Source organism: Solanum lycopersicum, chromosome 8 (assembly GCF_036512215.1).
Source record: "Solanum lycopersicum chromosome 8, SLM_r2.1".
NCBI classification, from domain to species: Eukaryota; Viridiplantae; Streptophyta; class Magnoliopsida; order Solanales; family Solanaceae; genus Solanum; species Solanum lycopersicum.
Window position 1 is genome coordinate 37,278,443 of NC_090807.1, and position 22,455 is coordinate 37,300,897.

Here is a 22,455-nt window from a genome sequence, read left to right on the forward strand (position 1 = left end):
TTTTCTTCCTTTCCACAACTCATATGGAATTGATTGTGTTTTTCGATGGGGTACTCTATTGAGTATTTTATTAGCTGTAAGGATGGTTTCCCCCCAAAGGTTTCGCGGTGAACCAGAATTGATCATTAAGACATTCATAATTTCCTTTAATGTTCTGTTCTTCCGTTCTGCCAAACCATTTGATTGTGGTGTATAAGGTGTAGTAGTTTGATGAATAATACCATATTCCAAACATATCTCTGCAAAAAGAGATTCATATTCTCCACCCCTATCACTCCGAATCATTTTATCTTTAGATTCAATTGGTTTTCCACTTCATTTTTGTATTGCTTAAATGCATAAATTGCTTCATCCTTACTATTAAGCAAATACACATAACAAAATCGAGTGCGGTCATCAATAAAAGTTATAAAATACTTTTTCTCATCACGAGATGGTGTTGACTTCATATCGCATATATCTGTGTGAATCAAGTCCACAGTTTTAAAATTTCTTTCAATAGACTTGTAAGGATGTTTAACAAACTTACTTTCCACACAAATTTCGCATTTCAACTTATCGTATTTAAAATCAGGCAATACATCTAGATTAACCAATTTTCGCAAGACTTTGTAATTTACATGCCCCCAAACGGGCATGCCATAAATCACTTAACTCCAATAAGTAAACAGAAGCAGAATTATTATTAATACTGTCAACAACCATTACATTTAGTTTGAAAAGACCCTCATTGAGGTAGCCCTTTCCTATGAACAGTTCATTCTTACTTATTACAGCTATATCACTAACTAGGACACACTTAAACCCGTTCTTAACAAGTAGTGCAGCAGAAACTAAATTCTTCCTAATAGTAGGGACATGCAGAACATTGTTCAAAGTCAACACCTTGTCGGATGTCATTTTCAACATTACTTTCCCAGTTCCCCCAATCCTTGATGTTGCTGTGTTTCCCATGAATAAATCTACATCATACTCAGCAGGAGTGTACGTTGCAAAGGCTTCTTTCGCAGAGCAAATATGTCTAGTGGCACCTGAGTCGAGAAACCACTCCTTAGGATTTCTAACTAAGTTACACTTCGATATCATTGCACACAATTCATCTGCATCTTCCATCTTTTCCACGATGTTTTCTTGACTTTTGCCTTTGCCTTTGTTTTTTCCTTTCTTGGAGCATGACAATCAGAAGACCTATAACCAGCCTTGCCACAATTGTAACAGTTGCCTTTGAATTTCTTCTTGGTGTGTTCTGACTTCTGCCCGTTGGACTTTTTTCTCTTTTTGTCTTTGGTAGGAGCTTCTTCAACAATATTAACTCCAATGATTGTTGAACTCTTACGCGACTTCTTTTCGGCGTTCTTGTTATCTTCCTCAATCTTGAGCCGAATCACAAGATCTTCAAGCTTCATTTCTTTACGCTTGTGCTTTAGATAATTCTTGAAATCGTTCCACGAAGGAGGCAACTTCTCGATCATTGTAGCCACTTGAAAAGCTTAATTTACTACTATATCTTCAGCAATCAGATCATGGAGAATAAGTTAAAGTTCCTGCACTTGTGATCCAACAGTTTTACTATCTACCATTTTATAGTCTAAGAACTTTGCGACCACAAAATTTTTCAAGCATGCATCTTCTGTCTTATATTTCTTCTCAAGTGCATCCCACAACTACTTTGAAGTTGTTATTGCACTATAGGCATTATATAAGTCATCCTCTAAAGCACTCAAAATGTAACCTTTAAATAAGAAGTCTGACTGTTTCCATGCTTCAATAATCATGAATTTTTCCCTGTCTGGCATATCATCAGTAGGAACTGGAGTATCTTCACTTGTAAATTTCTGCAGACCAAGAGTGGTAAGCCAGAAAATACTCGTTGTTGTCATCCTTTGAAATTCACACCTGTGAATTTACCCGGTTTCTCTGCTTGTGGTACAAGAGTTCGGGTTGGTGCAGCAATAGCCACTGTAACACCAATGTTTTCCATTTTCGATAAACAAAAATTGATACAATCTAAGTAAGCAATAAATTATAATTGCAGACTTAAAAGAGTATAAAATCACGATGATTTTTTTCTCCATCAGAAACACAGATTTTAAAAAAATAATTTCCTTAAGATTGTTTGCCAATATGTGTTATCAAAATCAGAAATTACTGATTGTAATAAATTGTTCAGAAACACGAAATAACTGAAATTTATAGAACCAGTAAGCAAGATGAACAAAAATTTATTTCTCAAAAATACTTAAATCTATAAAAACTTACCAAAATATGAAATAATCTTGTAGTTTGGAAGAAAATCAAGTTCACTGAATTCACACTGTCCCCTTAAGGAAATTATTCCCCTCTAGTATCCGATGTTTGATTTGGAATATAACCTCCCAGGATAAATGATCTTAATCAGTAAAGTGTAGATTCCAAAAACTCTACTATCAACGAATCAATCCACAGCAGGAAAGTACACGAAGAAATATGTGTTTAGAAGATAAAGGAAGATCAGAAAATTCGTTGGAAAATTTTCCGAAGACTGAGTGGTATTTATAGGCAAGAAGAATATATTCTGAAAGGTTGCAACCTTTCAGATTGTATTGACTGTTCCTGAAAGTTGCAACCTTTCAGAACAATGGTGGGAATTGTAAATATAACGGAAATTAAAATGGGTCACGCGTGCAAATTCGAGTCGGGTCGGGTTAACTAAAAAGTTGAAAACATTTCAGTTAACTTCTCTTATTTGGCCATTTAATTAATTAAATAAATAAATAAAATAAATTTTATCCAAAAATAATCTCTTGATCGATCATTTGCCGAAGCCGAAGCTGAAGAGAGCAACGACGATGACGGCACGAGGGGCGTCCCTCTTTCCAACCCTTTTTAAAAATTAATAGGAGTGTTTATATATTTAAACTCTCCTATTTTTATTTTCATTACCGATGAGGGCCAATTGCCTTTTTTCATTAAAGCATAAGAGGACTATTCAAGTTCCCAACTCTTCAAGCTCTCACTTTTCAAATTCCTCTCCTTCCCTCTATTTTCCATCACTTCTTGCTACATATCCAACAGATAATTCATTATTCAAAGAATCCATGGAGGATATTGATATGGTTATTGAGGAATCTCAGAGTTATGTTTCATTGGAAAACTCAAATCCATCTCTGATGATGAGGTTGTGAGAAACAATAGTGGGTTAATCTTGAAGTGGAGCTCAATGAAAAATATCACGAGATTGCTTGCAACAACAACTTGTCTCCAAGAATTATGACGGATCATGATATGAGATTTACTCAAATAAAAATAGAAGATCTAAACATCAACAAAATACAATGTAACCCCCTTCTAAAAAATGTTTCCAATGATTAACATCATATCATGGAATATTAGAGAGATAGGGTCCCAAGGATCTCTAGAAAGGCTCAAAAACCTTAAAACAGAATTCCAAATTCCTCTATTTCGCCTTCAGGAACCTATGGTTAACAATATCAAGCTTAGCAGGTTCAAGAGAAGATTGGAGATGAATAACGGGATTTCACAACTGCTCTAAAAAAATTTGGTTTCTATGGAATAATGAGGTGACCATTGAAACTATTCAAGACAGAGATCAACAAGTCCTACTCAAAATCAATCACGGCAATGACCAGGTGATGTTAGTTACATCGTTTATGCCAAGTGCATTGATGTCCTATGAGCAGAATTACGGGAGGATCTTAGGAACACAACATTTTCTATGGATTCTGCTTGGGGTGTGGTAGATGACTTCAACACCATTATCAGTTACGAAGAGAGAAAAAGAGGTAGAAACCATAGAATGGAGGGGAAACTAGATTTCTTGTCTTATATCAATGATTGTGGGCTTCAAGATGCTGGTTATGGTGGCTCTAATTTCACTTGGTGTGATAATAGAGATCCACCTACTACGATCTAGAAAAGACTAGATAGAATGGTTTACAACTCTAGATGGTTTGATTGTTTGAATGCCACATTAGTAACACATCTGTCTAAGTCATGTTCTAATCATGCTCCTCTCCTCATCAAGATCAATAAAGAGAACATTACTGCAATTAAGTATTTCAGGTTCCTATATTTTTGGGTCGAACACCCGGATTTTCATAAGACAGTTCAAGATATATGGGACCATACTATTTGTGGGAATCCCCTATATGTGTTGCACCATAAACTCATGAACACCTCCAAATACCTCAATAGATGGACGCGAAATTCTTATGGAGATATCTATAAAGAGCCTAAGAGGCTTAAGGCCCAAATGAGCACTATAAAAGAAGACTACGTGAATAACAATTTTGTTGAGAATAGGATGGAACTTTTAAGATGCAGAGCTGAATTCACAAGATAATCAAACTCCAAGACTCTATTATGAGACTGCTTATTCCATAGTATTATCAAGGACATGAGAAAAAGGCTTACTATTAGAAAAATCATGGATGGCCAAGAACATAGGATTGACGCGAAAGATTCCATTGCAGAAGTTGCAGTTACATATTATCAAAACTTGTTCTCTGATGATAACAAAAGATATTCCCAAGCCGTTCTAAATTTTCTTCGGAGGTGTGTTACTGAGGATGATAACTAGTACCTCATCACTCTTTCGTCCATTCAAGAGGTCAAAGACATTGTGTTCTCCATGGATGTTGATAGTGCCCCTAGCCTTGATGGTCTCAGTGCTTGTTTCTACCAAAAAAATTGGCATATCATTGCCCATCATCTCCATAAAGCTATTATATCTTTCTTCGGAGCTGAATATCTCCCAAAAAATTTCACCCATACTTGTTTGGTGTTAATACCTAAGATTGAGCACCCACAGAAATTTAGTGACCTCAGACCAATTAGTTTTTGTGATGTCTCTTGTAAGATCATTTCTAAGCTTTTGAATGCTAGATCATCCTCCAATCTTCCTAGAATCATATACAAGCTCAAAGTGGCTTTATCCAAGGAAGGTCCATAACGGAGAATATTTTACTTGCCCAAGAGATTATTAATGATATCAACAAACCTAATAGAGGGAAGAATATTGTAATCAAGTTGGATATGAAAAATTCTTATGACAGAGTGTCTTGGGACTTTTTATGTATAGCTTTGAAGAAGATGGGATTGTCAAAAAATTGGGTGAAGCTTATTCACTGGTACATCTCCAAAATTGGTACTCAGTGCTTGTTAATCGAAGTAAAAATAGTTTCTTCAAGTCTGGAAGAGTTCTAAGACAAGGTGACCCTATCTCACCCTCTTTGTTTATGCTTAGTGATGAACTACTTTCTCAAATGCTAAATGGTCTTCAGAAAATACATGGATGCAAAGGATTTTACATGAATAACAACGACCTTAGATCAATCATCTTTTGTTTGCGGAGGACACAATCCTCTTTTGTAATGATGGTAAAAAAACACCTAGAAAGGGTCCTAGAATTCCTTAGAACTTATGAAAAGGCCGGGCAACTTATCAACAAGAGTAAAAGTTGTTTTGCAGTTGCTGGAAACGCTAGTCAATGGAATATCATTAGAATTCACAACATCACTAGTATGACTTATCAGGAAAGAAGAAACTTGCATATTTCTCAAACAATGTCAATAAAGTCATCAACAAAATCAAAGGGTGGCATATAAAACTTTTATCTACTGGAGGAAGGGCCATTTTAATAAGACACATCTTGCTTGCTCTCCCCATCCATTTGTTGGCTGGAGTGACCCCTCCAAAGGTACACTGGAGATTATTGAAAAATATTTGGCAAGATTCTTTTTGGTCTGGCTTTGAGAATGGTGGTAACATCACTGGGCATCCTAAAAGTGTTATTCAACCTATATTATAAGGTTAGCCTAAAACGACAGAAACAGAGTAACATGAAACAGAAAGTAAATAGAATACAAGAAGTAATCCGAGTCCACAGAAACTACTGTGTGTCCTTAAAAAATTTAATCCCCTCACTGTACCCGAGGTTATGAATTAATTTCTCCCAAGATAAAACGTATTAATCTTGTTAAAGAAATAGTGGTACCTCAAATTTCTTTAACTTCAGTGAACTTCATAACAACAACAAGTCACATAGACTCAGTCGATCGACACTTTGATTTGTTTGAGAGAAAAAATTTATGCAGAGCAGGAAAAAGTTTAGTGTTTGAAAAAATGAAAATTGACTTCCTTTTATAACCATTTTCAGCAAAAAATGTGTCTGTTCAGAGAAACCTGTTCAGACCCGTTTTATCCAGAAAGTTGTGTCTTTTGGAAAAAATTACAACTTTTCGAAAAATGCGTCTGTTAGGAAAATAGCAGCTTTTCAGAAAGTAACGACTTTTCGGAAAGAGTAACAACTTTTCAGAATGTTACCGTCACCCGCAAATTTATAAGAGATAATATTAACAGGATTTATTTGATTTAACAAAAATTGATTAAGTAAATTTTGTCCAAAAAATTTATCAATCAATCACATTATTTTCCAAATCCAAATCCAAAGACGAGACGACGACGGCTTGAGGGGGCATCTTCTTCTTAGCTCTTTAAGAAGTAATGGAAGTGTTTCTTATATAAGGACAACAATTTCCCTTTATTTTGTTGATATGAGAGAAATGACTTTTCATTTGCACTTTGCAACTGACTTTTCATTTTCCCTCCAAAATAGTTCCCTCTCTTTTCATACTCTCTCTTTTCTTTTCCCATTGACACTTGCTAAACCCAACAATCCCCCACATGAATGAGGAAGGCTATTATTAAAACATATGCATGAAAAAACTTGTGTGTCTTGCAGGTAAAGATTAATCGCATCTGGATAAGTAGGTTTCCCTTTAAACTTTTCGTAGTGAACATATATCGGATATACTCGATCAATTGGTAGATTTGATATCTTTGAACCATCGAGCTTTGGTGTATACCTAGACAAAATATGTCACACAAACAACCTTTGAACTGTTCTTAGTTCTCATTTTTTTGTTCGTTTCAACCATGAACTCATCTTGGATAGTAAGTGCTTAAAGAACTGGCCTTACCAGATTCTCCTTGAAGCGGCTTACACTTCACACTTACATAGGTGATTTCTTAATGTGTTATCCCATCGATACACCATTTGCTATTCCCTTTATAAAACTCAAAAACCATTAAAAAGTCCTTATTTCTTTATCCTGGTTACTAAACAATGTCTCATCATGAGAATGGACCATAAAATAATAAATTTTTTTGACAATGTTGAACCATCATCAATGACTTTGTTTTATCTCCTTAAACCTAGATCTTAGGATCTCCAGTCTTCTAGGTATAGTTATCGCCACGATGACTTGTTCTCGTCCATAGTCCCATTCCCGTCGATTATTTCTCAACTCACTCTCTAGTTAGGCCTTTTGTAAGTGGATCCGACACATTATCTTTTGACTTCACATAGTCAATTGTGATAATTCCACTAGAGAGTAGTTGTCTCACAGAGTTATGTCTTCGTCTTATGTGACGAGACTTGTCGTTATACATAATGCTTCCATCCCTTCCTATTGCAGCTTGACTATCACAGTTTATGCATATCGGGGTCATTGGTTGTGGCCAAAATGGAATATCTTCTAAGAAATTCCGGAGCCATTCAACTTCTTCACCTGCCTTGTCTAAAGCAATGAATTCAGACTCCATTGTAGAGCAAGCTATACAGGTTTGTTTGGATGATTTCCAAGATATTTCTCCTCCACCAATAGTAAAAACGTATCCACTTGTGGATTTTGTTTCAGTTGACCCAGTAATCCAATTTGCATCACTATATCCTTTAAGAACGGATGAATATTTTTTATAATGTAAAGCATAGTTTTGAGTGTCATCTAAGTATCCCAAAACTCTCTTCATTGCCAACCAATGACTTTGATTAGGATTACTTGTGTATCGACTCAGTTTACTGATAGCGTAAGCTATGTCTGGTCGTGTACAATATTCATGACATACATTAAGCTTCCCAATACGCTAGCATAGTCCAATTGAGACTGACTTTCACCTTTATTCTTTGCAAGATGAAGTTTTACATCAATTGGAGTCTTTGCCCTTTTAAAATTTAAAAATTTTAAATTTTTCAAGTATCTTTTGAATATAATTAGTTTGAGACAATGCTAGACCGTTAGGAGTTTTAAGAATTTTAATTCCTAACTCACATCAGCAACTCCTAAATCTTTCATATCAAACTTACTAGCGAGCATACACTTTGTAGCTTTTATATTAGCAATGTCTTTGCTCATTATAAGCATGTCATCTACATATAGGCATACAATGACTTCCTGATTTGGAGTATCTTTAATGTAAACACATTTATCACATTCATTGATCTTAAATCCATTTGACAACATGGTTTGATCAAACTTTGCATGCCATTGTTTTGGTGCTTGTTTTAGTCCATAAAGTGACTTAATAAGTTTGCACACTTTGTTTTCTTTACCAGGAACTACAAAACCATCAGGCTGTTCTATGTTTTCCAGCTCTCCATTTAAGAAGGTTGTTTTCACATCTATTTGATGAATTTTAAGACCGTATACTGCAGTTAGTGCAAGTAACATCCGAATTGATGTAATCCTAGTCACTGGCGAGTATGTGTCAAAATAATCAAGACCTTCTTTTTGTCTAAAACCTTTGACAACAAGTCTTGATCTTTCATCTTCCTTTTAAAGATCTATTTTGAACCCAAGGGTTTGTTCCTTGGAGGAAGATCAACCAACTCCCAAGTATGATTGCTTAAGATTGATTCAATTTCACTATTAATAGTCTCCTTCCAAGAGGTTGAGTCGCTAGACGACATTGCTTCCTTGAATGTTTGAGGCTCACTTTCAAGAAGAAATGTTACAAAATCAGATCCAAATGAAGTAGATGTCCTTTGACGTTTACTGCATCTTGGACTTTCTTCATTGGATTCATTGTCTTTTGGTTCTTCTCTGGGTTGTTTAGACCCCCCACTAGATGACTCAAGTCTAGTTTTACATGGATAGATATCTTCAAAAAATTCGACACTATCTGATTCCATTACTGTATTATCATGAATATCCCAATGTTCCGACTTACGAAGCCGAGCGAGCGACGACGACGACGGCGCGAGGGGACATCTTCTTCTTAGCTCTTTAAGAAGTAATGGAAGTGTTTCCTTATATAAGGACAACAATTTGTCTTTCTTTTGCTGATAAGGGAGAAATGACTTTCATTTGCACTTTGCAAATGACTTTTCATTTTCTCTCCAAAATAGTTCCCTCACTTTTCATATTCTCTCTTTTCTTTTCCCACTCACACTTGCTAAAGCCAACAAAAACAACCTATGTTACCCCTACAATAAGGGAGGCACTAACTTTAGAAAACTCGTTGACGTTTGTCAAGCATTTAACACTAAGCAGTGGTGGTCACTTAGAACCTCTAATTCCTTATGGAGTGAGTTCATAAGAGCTAAATACTTGCGAAACGACCACCCTATTAAAATCCAATGGAAAAGAGGGCAACAAGTGAGCTAGAAAGAGATCTGCAGTACAAAACATATGATTGATCATGATATTTTTTCGAGCATTGGCAGAGGAGATATCTCACTTTGGTATGATAATTGGTGTAGTCTTGGTCCCCTATATCATCAGTTGGACAATGATGTCAATATCATTGATATTCAGTCGGAAGGATATTTGTCACAATGGTTAATGGGAGTGGAACATGCTCCAATGTTTTTGTCCCTGACGAAGTGAAAAAAGTGATCTACAATCAGCATAGCCCTATTGCCTTCTGTAACGAGGAGGACAAGCCTATATGGACTCATTCACACACAGGAAAGTTCACTATAGGATCTGCATGGAGGGAGCTGAGACAAGAAAGGTTCCCAAACGACATGGACAGTCTACTGTGGCACCAAAACATCCCTTTCAAGATGTAATTTCCTACTTGGAGGGCCATCCATAACAAGCTATCCACAAACCAAAGGATCGCGAGATTTGGGATCCCAATGGATCCAAAATGCTATTGTTGTAACTCAAACAGAGTGGCCACTGACCTTGAATCAGTGGATCATTTGTTTTGTCATGGGACTTTGCTAAGAAAATTTGGTTTCATTTTGCAGGACCTCTAGGCATAAGCACCAACAATATCTTTCTCAATTGGTGGAATCACCGAACCAAGAATCCTTTCTACACCCTTGTTATCAAGATCATCTCAACTTTCATTTGTTGGGAAATTTGGTGAACTAGATGCAGCAACAAATACGAAGCTGAAAAACCTTCAGCTTACAAACCAGTTTCTAACATCTTGTTCAATATTTTGCAGGTCTTGAATAAGAAATTCGGAAGAGCGATATTTGGAGATAATTGGATAACAATATGTCAAGCTTGTGACTACAACATACAACAAAAGGAGGTCATCATTGTGAAATGGATCAGACCTCACTTTGATACACTGAAACTTAATAGTGATGGAAGCTGTGTAAACGACATATGCGGAGGAGGAGGGATTGTAAGAGACTCCATTAGAAAGATCATTTTTGCATATTCTATACCGCTAGGACCAGGGACCACAACTATTTTGAAACATCGACAATGATGTATGGGCTGAAATGGTGCTCAACTAATGGCACTAGAGTAGTTTAGGGAGAAAATGATTCTCTACTCCTTACAAATTGCATAAACAAGGTATGGAAACCCCCATGGATGATTTCAAGACTCATAGAAGACATTCAAAAACTAATTGAAGATAATGAATTTTCAATAACTCATTGCTACGGGGAAGCTGACAAAACTGTCGATATGTTAGCCTCCATAAGCCATGGAAGTAATGGAATCCAAATATTCAACTCCTTCTCTAATCTGCCAGCAGCTATTAAAGGGCTCGCTTATATGGACAAATGAGGTTTTCTCTCCCTTAGAATCAAAGACGTAAAGGATAGAAAATGTTTCTTACGAACCTCCTTAGATTTCTCAGCCGTTGGGGCCTTTTTTGGTTAGGAATAGGACAAATAGAATAGCCTCTTCTCAATGATCTTGTATATAGTTAGGGATGCCAAATTCAAATTGTTACTTTTTGCACTCAAGATAAATACAGGCGAAGTGATAATTTATTTTAAAAAAATCACCAATCAAAGTAAATGTGCATATGATAAAAGAGGACGAAAAAAGAGAACAAAACCCACTTCCTAATAAAAATTGCAACATACTGCCACCAACTTAAAATTAATTAGATTAAATAAAAATACGGGAAAATGATATATAATAGCAAATTATTAATTTAAACTAAATGCTATAAATATATTTTGATTTAATTGTACCTTAAAGCAAATTATTACGATTTTCGCCTCTCTCCCTAGTGGAATCTTTCTCGCCACTTTCGTTTGGTGGCAAACTCCCTCGCCTCTCTTGTTATTATACAAATAGAAATGTATAAAATGAGTTTGTGTTTGTATAAAAAGTGAGAGGAAATTGTACATATACACTATTTTTGTGCCCTTCTCCCGAATCTCGCTTGCTACCCTCGCCTTTCTCGCTTATACAAACAGAAACGAAATGTACAAATTGCGTTTATGTTTGTATAAAGCAAGAAAAATTTGTATACATACATGCAAATACATATATCTTCATCCTATACTCTTATAATTATACAATACAAATATTCTCATGTCCAGTTTTCTTTTGTCTTTATCTTTTTCTCGTGTTACACATACACAGATTATACAATTGATCTTTTGTATACACCTGCTTTCTTTTGTATATGTACAGTGAATTATAGAAGTGTTCTTTTTGTATATGTATAGCGAAATATACATATTTATGTTTTCTATGGAGCGCAATTATGCAAAGTATAAATATAACATACAAATATGATTTTTATGTTTGCTATATGTGAAAGTTACTCTAAAAATAATGTGGGCTACAATGAGCAAATTTTAATTTTTTTTAGTTATAAAAATGGATAAGACACAAATATCCCTTAAACTATGACTGAAATTTCAGCGACACATTAACGAAACTAAGGTCTTATTATCTTTGAACTCATTTTTTGTAATTTTCTACATCTTTTAGATTACGTGGCACACTCCATAATTCCACACAATTAAGACACTCGCGTGAGAGATATTTGAATGTCACTTAAGTCAAAAAGGTGTACAAAAATTACAAAATAAATGAGTTCAAGAGATAATAGAAATTAATTTAGTTAAACTATATTTCTGAAATTTCATCATGGGGGGCTAAGTGCTTGTAACGTTTTTTCTTATAACAACAAAATGGGGTTATAAGTTGCCAATAAGTAAAAAGGGAGGACGTGTTTTGCCATTTTTAACATACGGTACTTTTCATTTTAAACGAAGCTGGGACAAACTTGTTAGTACTAAAAGTAGGTATTTTGGCGATGCAATTTTGAGCTCACATTCAAAAATTTTATTTGACATTAGCATATGTTTATAAAATTTAAATAAATTTCAAATCATCATTTTAAATCTCAAATTCTATTGAAAGTAAGATTGTGATATCATGTTAGTAGTTTTAATAAAGCAAATTTTCAAAAATAAAATTTGATGTAAATTTATATTTTTTTAAACAAAAAGATATATGATTATAAATTTTATAAGAAAATAAATATGCTCGATTTGGAGAGATTATCCGTAACATGTAAAAAATATTATATTAAATAATAATAAGATACTACTAATTTTATTAGTAAAATTATTCGCATTTAAAACAATTCTATCATAAAAGTTCTATCATAAAAATAAGTACTATAAAGAAAAAAATATTAGTAATGCTTTTGAAAAAAAATAATCTCTAATCTATCTTAAATATTAAAGCTAGGCAAAAGAAAACTGATGTGACATCTCACTGTAGCTAAATTTTTTTTTCTCATTTTCTCAGTTTTATTTTTTCCCCTCATTTTTATGTTATATTAGAGAATGCAAAAGTCATTTCTTAACTACATTCCTTTATTACCCAATTACTTTCTTTAGTTTAGAAAATCCAAAAGTCTTTGTAATTAATTTTAATGATCATATATTTAATGAAAATAAACACCATGAAACTTAGATATGCCAATTCCATTCTATGATAATTTATCTAATCAGCAATAATTACCCACCAAAGCTAAGAAATATAAGTAAAGAAATACAACTTTCATACTTTCAATTATAATCAACAAAGAGTATCAAAGTCAGAAAAACAAAAGGAGCAAATAAAGAATCATTTTTTACTTTTTAAGTTTTTTCTTTTCACTTTCTTATCATTTCATTTTCCCCTAACAAATACAAAATTGTATTATATTAAAAATCGAACTGTATCAAAGAAGAAGAAGAACAAACGACATGAAGTGAGGGAAAAAATTACACACTTAGAAAAAGAAAAGGTAGAAATACTTTTCTAGATTATAATTCAATTCTCAAAAATTAAGTGTTAATTTTCATCTGAACTCATTGATTTTGTAATTTTATATACTTTTTTACTTAAATGGCATATATATATATATATATATATATATATAACATATATCTTAATTAAATTAAAATTTTTATTAAATGAATTTATCTTTTTGTAATTTTGCATATCTTTTGATTATATAGTACATTTGGTAACTCTACGTAATTAAAATGCATGATTAAAATCATGCATTTTAATTACGTAGAGTTACCAAATGTACTATATAATCAAAAGATATGCAAAATTACAAAAAGATAAATTCATTTAATAAAAATTTTAATTTAATTAAGATATATGTTAGATTTTGATTTGTCCATGCTTATAAACTGAAATTTTTTGAATAAAATTAGGTGACACGCGGTGGCATAAAAGAGCTTTAAGAGTAAGCCTCAACTTCCGAATCAAAATTTTGTTACACTCTCTTCTCTCCCTCTGCCCCCCTGGTCCCGCGGTTTCCTTCCTTTCTCTCATAATTCCCAACATTTTCTCGAACAAAAAAAAAGAACTTGTTTCTTTCAAAAGAATCTGCATTTCTTCTAATATATATTTTATATCAAATTTGTTTTCACGTAAACATGGGTTTCTTCTTGGGGTTTTTCTTAGGTGCGGCATTGGGTATTGGTCTCATTGTTTGTTTTGCTCGCTTTCAAAATAACAGATCCACAGCTCGCATTGATTTGGTATGCTTTTCTTGTCTTTAAGTATTATTATTATTATTATTTCAATTGAAATTTTGTATTTTTCTATTTTTATACATATATTCTCTATTTTATAGGCAAAATCCATAACAGCATTTGCCAGGATGACTGTCCAAGATTCAAGAAAACTTTTGCCTCCTGAAGCATACCCTTCTTGGGTAGTCTTTTCACAAAAGCAAAAGTTGAGTCAAGTTTGCTTAATACTTTTTTTTTACTAGTTCAATTTTCTAATAATAGCTTTTGTTAAATTACAGTTGAATTGGCTTAATCATCACTTGGAAAAAATGTGGCCTTATGTTGATGAGGTAATTAATTGCACTCATTTAGCACACCCTTTTGAATTTTACTATTTTGTGTCATTTTATATTAAAATATTCATTCTCTGCTTAGGCTGCATCAGAATTGATAAGAACCTCCGTGGAGCCAATTCTTGAGCAATATAGACCATCTATCTTAGCTGCTCTCAAATTTTCAAAGCTCACATTGGGTACTGTGGCTCCATCATTCACAGGTTTGTTCAATCACATTTTAAAACTAATTATACTAGTTAACTGTATAAATTTTGCTATTTAACTTCCTTTTACAATTTTAGGAGTTTCCCTTCTCGATGGTGATCCAGGAGAAATTATTATGGAGTTGGAAATGCAATGGGATGGAAATCCCAATATTGTTCTGGATATCAAGACTTTAGTTGGTGTAGCACTGCCTATACAGGTACTTTCGAAAAAATCACATTTCTATGCGTTCTATTAAATATTTTAATAATTTTGTTTCTTCCTAAATTTCTTAGTTTCCTCCATTAATCACCGGAAATCATCACTCATGTGAATGGAATAAATATCAAAATAATGCAGTAGTTATGCCTTAAGAGACTATAATTCATGTTCTCAATAAATGTGAGAGTCAATCTTAATTTTATATGCCTTTTAACTGAAACAAACATTTACTTCTTTCGTCTATCTTGTTATCATCAGCTCAAGTGACATAAATACTTTCTTTGTTGACTCTTCAGTCTTGAACATAATCATATTTACATCGAAATGTCCTTTTAAAGTGATAGAGGTAAGAAAATCCATTTTTTAAAAAAGATCAGTATAATAATCATGCAGACATCACAATTGATGAAGAATCATCTTACATATTTTTCACTCTTCTCCTAATCCATTTTTAATGCAGGTCAAGAATATTGGCTTCACTGGTGTTTTTCGTTTGATATTCAAACCACTAGTTGCTGAGCTTCCTTGTTTCGGAGCTGTTTGTTACTCCTTGCGTCACAAGGTGAGCACAAACTTTTATTTTATGTATCACTAACATGATATATAATAAATGGATTAAATACTTGATATGCATATATAGATTTGTATTTGGTTCCATTTTCGTTCTTGTTAATATGAAAAAAATAATGTTGAACAATCATGGTTCTGATATTATATTTTTCTACCTGTAGAAAAATTTGGATTTCACTCTCAAAGTTGTGGGTGGTGATATATCAGCTATTCCTGGAGTATCAGATGCCATTGAGGTTTGAAATATCTTCTGTTTTTGTATAGAATGAATAGACCTCTTTCTCATTCATGTACATTTCCCACATATAAAGACCGATATGAATATTCACTTTTTATTCCTTTCCCTTGTAAGCACAAATTATAAATTTTCTTAGTTAGCGCACATTATACATACAAGTTACCATGTCTTTTAAAGTTTTATTTCTTGTTTATTCAGGTAAAAAAGAACTGAAAATTATAGAGTTTTTATTTTACATAAATTAGTTCATGTTTCTCATAACTGTATTTCGCATGACTCTTAATTTTGGTAGTTCATGTTTCTCATACAACTGTATTTCGCATGACTCTTAATTTTGGTTAAGTGACATTTCATGTGTTTTTTATAAAAAAAATTATTTAGATTTTACAGCTTTGTTGTCATGTTATTTTCATCGCTTGTTCTTGATCATTGGTCTAACTCTCGTACTTTTTTGTAATTAGTTTGTTAATTCACGATGAATATTTATCACAATAAGTATTTACAGCTAACATTTGTGAATTCTAATTGAGAAACGTGTATTTTATTGGTACAACAAACTCTTACTTGAATGCTTTTCTTGATGGCATTCAATCCGCAAGCACAGGGTACAATACGGGATGCAATTGAAGATTCTATCACTTGGCCTGTCCGCAATATTGTTCCCATATTACCAGGAGACTATAGGTGTTCTAATTTCATAATAAACATTATATTCATTGCTTTACATTTTTTACCAATTAAAACTAAAGGTTTTTTTTGTTTGAACATGTGAATTAGTTCTAATTCTGGAATATCAGTCTTAAGCAAAAGACATTCTATATTCCAGATTATCTATTCAGAAAGAACAGTGAAATAGTTTTAAATTAAACTTTTTATCCCTAGAAAAAGTATATCCTAATCAAAATGATATAAGTTGTCATCCTTTGAAATAGATATCACTTTTGTGATTAGCAATGCCCGATTGTTTCTTCTGATCATTTGTATCAGTCAATATTGGTAACTTTTCTTTAAGTAGAGAAAAGTCGAGAAAAAAGAAGAATCAAGTCCAAAAAAAAAAAAAAAAAGGGGAAAATTTCAATACCATTACAAACTACTAAAAACCTATTTTTACATCTCAATTTGTCTTTTATCGACATTTAGAATATCGAATAATATTGTAATGCAAGTAGTATTTCTAATGAAATGGTTTTCTATAATAAGTCCACTATTCTCGAACTGAAGTACTAAGGACAAGAAGAAGGACATTGTTTTCAATCTAAACTGATCTTGTACATTGTAGTGATCTGGAACTAAAGCCGCTTGGTGTATTGCAAGTCAAGCTCATTGAAGCCAAAGAGTTGACTAATAAGGACCTCATTGGGAAGTCTGATCCTTTTGTTGAGCTATTTATACGTCCACTACGTGACAGGACAAAAACCAGCAAAGTTATTGTAAGAGAAAGTCTATCACCAGCTGTCCTTAATTTTTTCTCCTAACAAGGAATGGTTAACTCTAGATTTTGTTTGCTCTATTAAGGATAACTGCTTAAATCCGATTTGGAATGAGCACTTTGAGTTCATAGTTGAAGACATATCTACTCAACATTTAACAATTAGAGTGTATGATGATGAAGGGATTCAAGCTGCTGAATTCATCGGTTGTGCTAGAATAGATTTGAAAATCCTTGAGCCAGGTAAAGTGAAAGATGTGTGGTTGAAACTATTGAAGGATTTGGAGATCCAAAGGGACACCAAAAATAGAGGACAGGTAAGAATATCTTGATATTTATCTTCTTCTGGCATTAGATTGCATCAAATTATAACTAGCACTTGGCTCTCAATTACGAGCTTCATAGTGGAGAAGCAATCATGTCAACTGCATCTTGTTTATCAATTATTTAGGATCTCCATGAAAATATTATTAGGATGAACTAATGTCTCCAACGAAAAATGAGTAGTGGCATCATCTATAATTGACTTTTTTGCTCTTACTTTTTAAATAGCATATCATTATCTTAAAATCAGAAGAGTTTTCTCACCTTTCTAGCCAAAATTCTTAGTGTCTGCTCTATGGTGTTCTACCATCATGATTTTGGACTCCCACATATACTCTAATCTATGATCTAATACTATCATCTTTAATCTGTATTGAAATGAATAAATCAATTGTACAGTAGATTTAGTCATCAATAATATAGTTACAAAAAACATGTGAATTTAATTTATGAACGGTAACAATTTGAGAGGCATTTGGGTTTTTCAGCTAACCAATCATATGTTATTTCTACATTTTGTGTCTTGATACAAATTAATGAAGCTAGCACACCCTTCTGAAGGGCCACTAGTATCAAAATATGAGCAATAATCATTGATTTTCTGATTGTTTTTGTATAATATAGAGCAGTTGTCTAATTTACAATATCCAGATAAAAGAAATTTAAGATCATTTATAATTTTAGATTGGAATATTTTTCCTTTTTGTGTTATCATGTTTCTTAATGATATAACCTCTCTTGTTTTGGTTCTCATGAGTCTTGATTACAAACAACAATTGCTTTTACATTTTTTAAGAAGCTAAAAATGTTTTTTTTCATACTCGTTATGTTGATTATTCCGTGCAAGCCTCAAAGAAAGAGAAGAGAGCCAGAAGGAGAACTTATGTGCCATGTGACTTAAATTACTTATGGTTTTAGTTAGTTATTCTTATCTTATTCTGCATGTTCATATTATAATATCGTCATTCCTACATTAGATACCAACGTATGATGCAACTCTTGTTGGACGCAAGGAATATAGTGTAGGTCACCTGAATAGATTGATTCTTGATGAGGTAGAAACTGACGTTATAAAAAAAAAGCAGAAGAAAATAGAGTAGGCGTACATTTCCAATGAAAATAGGTTATATGTTTGTGTAGTTGATTAACCATAAAATGTAATGGAGCCCAATAGATAATACATGTGTGTTTTTATTGAAGTCTATTTGTATTCCCTATCCAACAAAAGTTTTCTCTTCTTTATTAATCTATTTATGATTTTTCGTTTTGTCATGAATTGTGTTATCATGTATTTGTTCACTTATGATGTCTATGTTACGTAGTCTCCCACAAAAGAATTCTTGTTTGTGTCATCAATGCACACTGGAGTCTTAACCAAAGCTCTTCTATTGTCACCTAACACAGGTACACTTGGAGCTTCTCTTTTGTCCTTTTGGCATGGAAAGTGTGTTTATGAAGGGATTTAAACCCGACTATGCACTAACTACCTTAGAGAAGGCCCTTAGACCAGAGGCAGCTAATTTTTCGCAAGCCATCTCTGAGAAGAAAGGGGACATCCTCTTTAGAGGAGTTCTTTCCGTGACAGTAATATCAGCAGAAGACGTACCTGTCACAGATATAATGGGGAAATCTGATCCTTTTGTTGTATTAATTATGAAAAAATCTGAACAAAAAAATAAAACCCGAGTAAGTTTTTGAATACCCTAAGAATGAAACATTATCTTCCCCGAACTTGTCTTATATTTCATTTAGTTACTTTGTTTCAATATTTTGAAATTAAGCAACTTTTCGTTCTTTGCTAATCCTAGGTTCTAAACAACACCCTTAATCCAGTGTGGAACCAGACATTTGACTTTGTAGTTGAAGACGGATTACACGATTTGCTCATTTTGGAGGTTTGGGACCATGACACCTTTGGGAAGGTAAATTCTTTTAGACCATCTCGTTTTTGTTTTGAGTATTTAACTCTTGCTCCATAGCTTATGAACTTGATAAAGTTGATGTATCTCTGTTAAAACTTGAAAATTTCAGGACAGAATTGGTAGATGCATCATGACCCTCACAAGAGTTATACTAGAAGGAGAATTTAAAGATACCTTTACCTTGGACGGTGCCAAGTCTGGGAGATTAACGTTTCATCTTAAATGGACACCACAACCTATAATCCGAGATTAATTAATTTTAGATTAGTTTCTTTTTTTTTCTTTTGCCCCAAAATTGCGTATATATGATGGCATTTTACAGGAAATGCTAAGCCTAGTTGGAAAGAAGAACATAAAAAGGAAGAGCTTTAAAATGTTTCAAGTGAAGCGATGATATTGTAGACTTTCATTTGCTAATATTTGTTGTAATTATAATGGCATATTCACAAAGAGTGAATATGCGCCATGATGACCTCCCATTGCAGTCCCTGATGACTCCACCAATTCCCATCAATACAACTACCATGGCTTTTTAACCTTAATAAACAAAAGTTGTGGCTTATCCCACTTCACCAACATGTGCATTCTACAATAAGAATGTTTAAGCTTTTCCATCTTATATCAAAATTTAGTTTCCCAAATCTTTGCTTAGTAAACTGAGTCAGAGTAAAGGAGATCATGCGACTAATCTGTTAAGTGGAGGTGTCTAAGCTCTGTACTTCTTTGCACATATCGACCTCAAAAACTCTCATATGAGTAATAGAGGTATGATTTTCATAATAAAGGTTGACACTGTATTAACTGACTAATAAATTAAATCCACCATTTATGCATAAGTGGTATAAGGTGTGTATTCTTGCAACCCTCTGCCAAAATGACTTTTTAATAGACACATGCTTGTGCCAAATGCAATTGTCAATGCTGGATTGATCCTTCTTCTATCTTATCATGTGCCAGGTAGAAGATATAGAAAAGTTATCATTGCTATTGGTTGTCCATACTAGCCTGTTTGCCTTTCCAGCATGAAACATAACATTCATGCTACGCAGTCTATTACACCATGACTTTGGCCAATGCACTCCAATAAGTTGCTCATGCCATACACCTACTAGACAAAAACTCATTTAATTTAGTGTCCAGGACAAATACTATCTGGTAGGTGGCTACAATTCTAAAACCAAAAGGAGATATTTCCTTTACTAATCACCCTATGTGAATGTCGTTTCACCTCAGACCTAATCTTACTAACAACTCTCCTATTCTGTGACACACCACTAGTCTATTTTTTAGTCAGAGGATGAGATCACCTAAAGTATGCGGACTTCAAAAATCGCCCCATAAGAACTTTGTGTTGAATTTCCACCAGAACTTAGAAAGGAAAGCCGTATAGACATCCCTTAACCTTCTGAAATTTGCACCACCTTCTGAATAAGGTTAAAACATCTTGGCTCGAGAGGCCAATTGCGTTTATCTTTCCCTTCAATTGATCCCCAAAAGTAATAATTCATTTTCTGATCTCTATTTGTGCAAGAACTGGCTTTGGTGGATGAACAAAGGCTAGCAAGTGCTCATGCACTGCCAACAAAATATACCTTATCCAGATTGCCCTCCCACCAGGAGATAGGAACAAATATTTTCACCCCCTAACTTTACTAGTAGTCTAGCTAATTAGGCCAACTAAAGTAAGATACTTGTTGCCTACAAACATAGAGAAGTCAACCTAGATACAATAGAGGTAACTCCTAATCTTGCATACCAGTTAGCCTAAAAATTCTCTCCACTCTTCTAGGTGAGCTTTATAATGCCACCACAAGTCAACTCTTAGCATTGTTTATCATCTAATTTGACGTAGACTCATGTAACTTTAAGGTTTTCATGATTAGCTTTATTGTTATAGATTTCCCTCTAGCAAACAAAATCACATCATCTACAAAGGAGGAATTTTTTTTATAATGCATGAGGAACGCCAACTCATACTTGTATGAAACATCATTTGATTGACAAGTGTACATGACTGGGACCCATCTGCCAGCTTTCTTTTAACTCCCCTCCATCGTATTTTTTTTTTTACACTGGTGTACTTTTTGTTTCTATTTTTTAAAATATTTGTTTTTTTGCCTTCTTAGCTAATATAATTAATTTATGCTGTTTCTTTTTTACGTAGTGAATAAATTTTATCATCATTATATATTTTTAGTTTATTCTTTTAATATTAATTGAGTTGGTGCAGCCTTTGCTGGTATACCAAGCTTTGCTCTTTTTATTCGTATGCTTGGAGGCATGTACATGCATGCCAATGAAATTGGCCTCCGCAATCGTTGTTGTTGCATCATATTCACAAAGATCAGTTTCTTGGTCTCCACATTAGTAAGCTTTAAGAATAGCAACTATGATAAAGGGTCAGTGGACCCAATTAAAGCTTGACCATCGTGAAAGTTACCCTATAGGCCCTTTGATTACATGAGTAAATGGATGGCAATTATATTCTGTTTTCAGTGTTTTCAACTTCATTTCTCGCATAAATTAAACCCTTTGATATATTGTGAGCTTGAAATTACTGGGAGATTGGTGGAAATTACTAGGAATTGTTGTTGGTGGATAGCATTTTGACGTTGCAAGGGGTGTATTCTAGCATGTAACCCGTAAGTTTCCATTCAATTTATCATTTTCGCCGTATGTAGCGTTCTTTTAACGTAATTGATGTAAAGCTATTTTGAGGCATTTAAGAGCTCAAATTATGCCGATTTTCTTGGCACAAGTTTCTTGAGCTAGTTTGGACCCATTGACACACTCAATTTCGTGATTACTTGAATGGGTCCCACAATGCCATTTTGAATCAATTTTTGACTCGAGCTTGATTATTGAAATTTGGATGTCAAAATTATTGCATTGAAGCCGATATCTATGAATGGAGAGTCTTCATGGTTTGAGTGAGAAGCCATAAACACTTTTATTGCTTTTGGTCACTTTGGTTTCAAATTTTAACGTGGTGTATGAGTAACATCCCAATAACTCCTATGATGTTAGAAAGTTTAATGTCAGACTTACTAGTATTCTGAATATTTCTTATGTACTCTATTGATATTGTTTATGTCATCTTATGACTTGAGACTTATATAGATTATATATCATGAATTTTACTATTGTTACGTCATGCTTATGTAAAGTGACTTCTTTAGGACTTCCAAGGT

At 33.6% G+C, this 22,455-nt stretch overlaps 1 protein-coding gene across 2 annotated transcripts; it reads left to right on the plus strand.

Annotated features, from left to right (window-relative positions):
- The first annotated feature begins 13,761 nt into the window (after nt 1–13,761).
- LOC101264538 (synaptotagmin-5-like) lies at nt 13,762–19,743 on the plus strand. Of its 2 annotated transcripts, XM_069287898.1 has the most exons (13): nt 13,762–14,047; nt 14,143–14,245; nt 14,318–14,370; nt 14,456–14,576; nt 14,658–14,779; nt 15,242–15,343; nt 15,513–15,587; nt 16,194–16,273; nt 16,869–17,019; nt 17,105–17,335; nt 18,747–19,028; nt 19,151–19,264; nt 19,374–19,743. In XM_069287898.1, exons 1-13 carry the CDS (start codon nt 13,943–13,945, stop codon nt 19,515–19,517), a joined length of 1,683 nt encoding a protein of 560 aa, XP_069143999.1. In that variant the 5' UTR covers nt 13,762–13,942; the 3' UTR covers nt 19,518–19,743. The 2 variants fall into 2 exon arrangements, with proteins under 2 accessions (XP_069143999.1, XP_025888345.1); XM_026032560.2 differs by lacking the exon at nt 13,762–14,047 and having other exon boundaries at nt 14,152–14,246; nt 14,320–14,370.
- Nucleotides 19,744–22,455: the final 2,712 nt, after the last annotated feature.

Bases quoted from the DNA above. Each gene is read 5' to 3' on its own strand.
- LOC101264538 (XM_069287898.1), top strand. From the start codon at position 13,943: ATGGGTTTCTTCTTGGGGTTTTTCTTAGGTGCGGCATTGGGTATTGGT. The intron at 16,274-16,868 runs GTGTTCTAATTT...TGTACATTGTAG, and splicing joins ATATTACCAGGAGACTATAG to TGATCTGGAACTAAAGCCGC. The intron at 17,020-17,104 runs GTAAGAGAAAGT...TGCTCTATTAAG, and splicing joins CAAAAACCAGCAAAGTTATT to GATAACTGCTTAAATCCGAT.